The sequence below is a fragment of the Cryptomeria japonica genome, chromosome 1 (genome assembly GCF_030272615.1).
Source record: "Cryptomeria japonica chromosome 1, Sugi_1.0, whole genome shotgun sequence".
Taxonomy (NCBI): domain Eukaryota; kingdom Viridiplantae; phylum Streptophyta; class Pinopsida; order Cupressales; family Cupressaceae; genus Cryptomeria; species Cryptomeria japonica.
The window spans coordinates 516,351,412-516,358,094 of NC_081405.1; the positions used below are offsets into that span (position 1 = coordinate 516,351,412).

The following is a 6,683-nucleotide window of genomic DNA, read 5'->3' on the forward strand; positions in this document are numbered from 1 at the left end:
TGAAACTCAATGGGTTCAAAATTGTGAGCTCTCAAACAGAGCAACTCAGGCTTATTCTACAAGGGCAGAATTGAGTGCATTTGAACAAAAATTTACATGGGCCCTCAAAATTATGATTTTTTTTTGAGGTCCTGACAGTACCGACATTTTTTGCCACTATTTCTGGGGATGGTGACAAACTGCGAGTTTATGGGAACATAGGATTTCATTTGTCAAGTCATTATAGAAGTATTTTACTTCCTAGAGTAGAATACGTATTCATGTCATTCATGTAGGTTTGATGTTAGATTTTCAATATTTGTATGCATAGAATAAGAGATCCCCTTGGGAGATTCCTTCCTAACCTGTATTACTCTGAAGAAGATCCACCTGATGATATAAACACTAAGCTAGAGCTTGATCATTTTGTACAACTCTTTGCAGACCTAGATAATCTTATTCCTCCACCTAAGCCACCACCTGTAAAAGACCCATCTATTGCATTAGTGATTTATTGAGGCAATATGGAAGCCATGGGAGGTGGTAACAATCTACCCCCACCTCTTGATTTGACATTTAAATTTCCTATTCCACCATAGGGAGCCAATGCCAATCTAAAAAACATTCCTCCTGCTGCTCTCCCTCACTTTTATGTCCTTGTTACAAAAGATCTAGATACCTTCCTTTTTGAATTTGATGTCCTATGCAGAAGTTATGACTATACCATAGATGGACACAAACTTAATTTGTTTCCATCCACCTTGAAGGATTTTGATCTCTATTGGTTTATATCGTTAGGAGAAGATTTTGTAACCGATTGGGACACCATGAAGGAAAAATTACTTAACAAATATAGGGACTACTATAGGGGAAGTGATATGAGGGGAGATGATATATTCAGGATGCAACAAAAAGGTGAAGAATCTCTAGAGGACTATGTAGGAAGGTTGCTCTTCAGCTTGAAAAAGTTCAAACATAATCAGTTGACTGAAGAGTCCCAGAAATTGGTTTCCTTAAGAGGAATTAATGAGGAATGTATTCATGCTCTGAACCTCATGGGCAGTGGTACTATTACTCAAACTACTTGGAGTGACATACAACAACTATGTCAAAATTATTCAAGAGATACATTGAGAAAGCCCAAAGGATACACGAATACATCATCAGTAAATAAAATGAATTCTGGGGTCTCAAGAATGGACTTGACTAATCTGCTCAAAGATTTTTTTGCATGATATTATCAACAATATGGCCACACAAATTGACACTCTAAAGGAAAAATAGAAGCAAGATGCTCCATAAACAATATTGTTTGAATTTTGTCCTCATTGCAGATAGAGGAAAAAGGAGTGTAGATGCAAAAAGTTGGCCAACATCGATAGCAAAACTCATCAACCATACTTTCATCCAGTAGAGGATGATGAAGGCCAAATTTTCTTTGTGGCCCAAAGGAAACCATGGGTTCCAAGAGAAGGTATGCCACCTGATCCCTTATCTTTCAATGGTCCATATTCATATGCACCTAGTAATTAGTGGCAAAATCCATATTCTACTAACTTTGGTAATTATGGGAACCCACAATGGAACTATCAGCCAAATTCTTGGTCTGGACCTCAAGCCCATTGGTAGCCACCTCAAGGAAATTGGCAGCCACAACAAACCAATTGGCCTCAACAACATCCTTGGAGAGGACAACAATGGCCTAATCAATCAGCTGGATAGCTCCAACCCAATCAACCTGCTAACTAGCCAACCATTATGCCACCTGCACCTGCCAATGTTCACCAAGACCTACTCAATTACCAACCCAACCTACTCCTAATCCCAACAATAAAACTTGGCAACAATAGCAACCAATGTATTCCACCAAATTTAATCAATACCTTGCATATTCAGTTAGCATCAGTGATGTAAATATTAGGTCAGGAAAAACTTTGCAATCACCTGTTACTCTTGTCATCATAGAGTTAACTAATGAAGAGGAGGAAAAAATAGAACCTAGTCCTGTTTTGCAAACTGAAGAACCTAAGAATTTGAATCCTCCATTACCTCAAACATTAGCTCAACCAAAGTCTGTCCTTGAGCCAACATTTGATTTTCTAGGCCAGCTTAAGAAAGTTTCCATTAAGATACCTCTCTGTCAAGCAATTAATGATGTAACTATGTATAGTAAGGTTATTAGAGAGGCATGCTTGAAGAAACTTGGGAGGAAGAAGAAGGACCTTGCAATAGTTCATGTAATGGGTAAGTTAACTAATGTTATGCTAGGGAAACTAATCTTACCTAAGTATTCAGACCCTGGTAGCCCAATAGTTGCAATAATGATAAATGGGATTATGGTTCAAAATGATCTCATAGATTTAGGAGTTGCTATCAATGTCATGACGAAAGAGATCATGCAGAATCTGAATTTGGCTAATACAAGACCTACTCATATAGTTATTCAACTAGATGATAGTTCTACATTCAAGCTAGATGGTATGATAGAAGATATTGTCGTCACTCTTGATTATTGGGAGTATCCAGGTCATTTTATGGTTTTATCTCCCAAGGCTACCTTGGGGTGATATCCAGTAATTCTGAGTAGACCATGGTTGGCTACTGCAAATGCTTACATTGGATGCAGATCAGGAGATATGACTATTTCCAATGGAGATAGTATAAATAAATTGACACTTTATCCACCTGCTCAACCACATGAAGAATCAGAACAATTTATCTGGCCCGACTTAGGTGATGAGATTGAGGAAGATGCCAAGTTTGTGGTAAAATTGATGATGCTTGATAGAAGTCATCTCCTCCAAATCTATGATGAAGATCAAGTATTAACATAAGTGTTAAATAATACATGTGCAAAGGAGGCTACAGGAGAAGGTACTTCGGACAATTCTAGATGTACATCACAAAGACTATTTCCTAGTTCAAATTTAATTACTTCACCACTCCTTCATACTCTTTTGCCCCATGAAATAAAGCTACCAAGTGTGAATGAAGCTTCCATGAAAGAAATGACTAAGAAGATTGAAGTAGCTCCTAGGAAGCAGCTCATTATAAACTATAATCTCTCTCTACAACAAGAGTAGTCATTGAAAGATATGTTACAACAGAAGAAGTCCACATTTACTTGGGACTACACTGATATGGTAAGATTGGATCCTACACTATGTAGACATAGAATCTACATCCAAGAGCATACTAAACCAATCAGATAGCCTCAGAGAAGAGTTAACCCGACCCTTAGGGAAATTGTCAAGACTAAATTACAAAAGCTATTGGATGCAGGTTTTATTTACCCCATCTCAGATAGTCAATGGGTTTCATCTTTGGTGTTTGTTCTAAAGAAAAATGTAAAATGAAGGGTATGTGTAGATTATAGGGAATTGAACAAAGACACCAAAAAGGATTATTTTCCACTTCCCTTCATTGATCAAGTTTTGGAATCTTTAGCAGGGAAAAAGTACTTCTCATTCCTTGATGGGTTTAGTGGATATAATCAGATTCAAATAATACCAGAAGATCAAGATAAAACTACCTTCACTTGTCCTTGAGGAACCTATGCCTACTATGTTCTTCCATTTGGATTGTGTAATGCTCCAACAACCTTTTAGAGAGTAGTTCTAAGCATCTTTGTTGATATCTCCCACAATTACATGGAAATCTATATGGATGATTTCACCATATATGGAGATGAATTTCAAGAGGCACTTGATAACCTATCTAAAGTTCTAAAAAGATGTCAGGATCATAATCTTTCACTCAACAATGAGAAATGTTTTCTAATGATGCAAGGAGTGGTCTACTAGTTATCAGATTTCCAAACTTAACTTTAAACCATCAAAAGCATATACTTGAAACTGAAATGCAGAAACATAAAACAAACAACCACAAGATCATAACCCTGGTTTTTTTGTGTGGAAACCCAAATGGGAAAAACCACAGCGGGATTTGAACCCAAAATATTATTCCACTATGGCCAGTAGAAAAACAATATTACAATATGGAAATGCATAGGCATTTAGGCACACTGCCTAGAGCTCACTGCTCAATTACAATAAGCCGAAAGGCTACAACCCTCAGGGAAGTCTCACTGAATTACAAATTAGTTACAGTGTATGAACTCTGAAATGGCATCTACAAAGCCTGGATGAGTTCTGGTTAAGTGCTAAATACACTTAGTAGAGCACCTTCTCTAATCTGCCCTATTCTCTATCTCAGTTAGCTACTCTAGGTCAAGAGTGCGCAAGTGAAACTATGCTAAAATGGATTCTTGATCACCTTTCACTCGCATACAATCACATCATTAACCAAAAAGATCATCCACACCAAAATTATTTACCGGTAATCACAAAATAGATCATTTATCATGTCAGGCTGCTAGTGTAACGTGTTGTCTTATGTTGGCTTGACCGGATCACAAAGAATAAATGTAGACCACCAAAACAATAATAAAATGATGTTTCTATGTCAGCCCAATCACCCCAAACATGATTCAATACACTAAAATCACTAGAAAGCTTTCGGGCCCAAAAATGCTTTGTTCTTCCTGAAATACCAGTTAATCAGCTACCAGTTAACACCTGCTTTGGGATACAAAGAATTATGATCACTGGATCAAATCTCCATGAAGATTTTCCATCAATGACAACCCTAAACCAATAGTCAGCCACCAAAAACCATCAAATGAGTGTTATTTACCAACAATATCCCTCTTTGGCATTGATGGCAACACTCATGAAAAATGTCTAAGTGTTGAGCAATGTACACTAGTTCAAAAGAATCAAAAGAATTTCTAAGGATCCCCCTTAGACAAAGAATTCTACTCTTCAATACTATACATTTTTCACTATTCCTCTCCCCCTTTGACATCAATACCAAAGATGGGGTGATGTCTAAAATTTATATACAAATAGATTCACCAAAAACTTTACAAATACTTGAAGATGTTAGCATAAATAGTCTTCAAAAATCCTAGGTGAGTACCCCACCCACTCTTCAAATTGTCCAAAATTGTGATGAATGCACTAAATACAGTGGCATGAATCTCTAATTCCCTTAGGCCATATGACATAGGTCGGGCCATTTCCTTCATACAATCTACCTTATTACTCAACATGGTGTCCAATCGGGGGGCAATTAGGTTATGGAGTTCACCAAATTTTCTCAAAATTTTGTTCTTTTCCACTTGGAGGTTTGAGATTTGATCATTTAGAGCTATAATCTGCCTTCAACACTTCTAGTTAAAGTTACATTAGGATCAAAGGACTGCGAAATACTAAAAAGCTTTCCCTGGCAAATACCTATCTGTTTGTCGATATCTACAATGAATTTAGGCAAAATTAGGCAATATTTGTACAATTTACCACCCTCTAACAATGTATCAGAATTAATCTACAATCTCTAATTTAGTCTCACTCTATCATCCTCAATCATCTTCCAGAATGTCTGTATCCTAACATCCTTAAATTTTTCCAAAACTTTCTAAGTAGCAGACTTCTTTATAGAATCAAACTTGGTATCTACACTTTTAATTAATTGCAACAATTTACCGAAGGGGCTATTATTGGAATCTAGTTGTACATTTAGAGCCACCTTCTAGAAAACATCAACTAACATTAAAATGAGATTTTTATCTTCAGATTCAGACTTCACCAGATCCTGGTTGGCCTGGGCTTGCACAGCAGCTGCGAGCATAAGCTTCTCTGTAGGAGACATCTATCCAAGATTCAGTAGACCATCTAGATTGATAGGGATTTGAGGTGGGGTCCATGTAAGCGAAGGAGTGACAATTGATGGATCAACTACTCATTTGCCTTTGTCTACCTCAGTGACCTTTGCCTCTGCACACTTAGCATTTGTTTTTCTCTTCTCCATCCCCTTTATCTTTTGCACCAGTGTTGCCACTTGGTGTAGTATCAACCTGTTGGATCTCAGGGGTTGCAGAGTTGTCCACCACTGGAGGGGTATCACCAGTCTCAACATCAAGTGTTGTGTTACCTTGATCTTCCAGATGTCCCTCAATCTGAGTTTCATCCTTCTGACCACCAGAAATACCTTGCTTTTCTTCCGGCTGAGAGGACTTAAATGCATCTTTGTACAGGGGATCATTTCAAATGATTTTTCTCCATATATCTTATGTTTCTTTCCTCACTTCTTCCACCTTCCCAATCATTAGTTTGTTAACCCTATTCTTGCTTCAGAATTATTTCTTATTAGCCTCCTCAATCAGCCTCTTGGCTTCATCAAGAGTGATACACGTACAAACATTTATTAGCTCTCTCTCCTTCATCTCTTTGTCAAATTTGTTGGTTGTCATTCTCCTTGCATCGATAAGACTGTACAGATCCTTGGGAATGCTATTCTCTAGCTAAATTAGTGTTTTGCTAAAATTATGCAAATATAATACAACTGCTTCCTCTACCTTTCCTTGATCAGCCTCATTCAAATTCGTATAACACACTCCAATATTCTTTAGATTGCCATCTACAATTATCTCATCAATCAACTGATCTGCAGATAATGAAGGTACATGTGTAGATTTAACTTTTTTATTACCGCACTCAGGTTGAGCTTTAACCTTCCTTTCTCTATCGGTTCTTCTAGCAGGGGTGGGATCAGATTTTGCTTTCTTACTCTGTTGGGCTCCATCAGATTGTGGTTGCCTCACCACTCTGACAAATTCTCCTTTCTCCTTTGCCTTTCCTACT

General features: G+C 37.4%; 1 protein-coding gene across 1 annotated transcript; it reads left to right on the forward strand.

Moving 5' to 3' along the window:
* The first annotated feature begins 1,835 nt into the window (after positions 1 to 1,835).
* Positions 1,836 to 2,546, forward strand: LOC131857973 (uncharacterized). The gene has a single exon (XM_059210791.1). It carries the CDS (start codon positions 1,836 to 1,838, stop codon positions 2,544 to 2,546), a length of 711 nt encoding a protein of 236 aa, XP_059066774.1.
* The last annotated feature ends 4,137 nt before the right edge of the window (positions 2,547 to 6,683 follow it).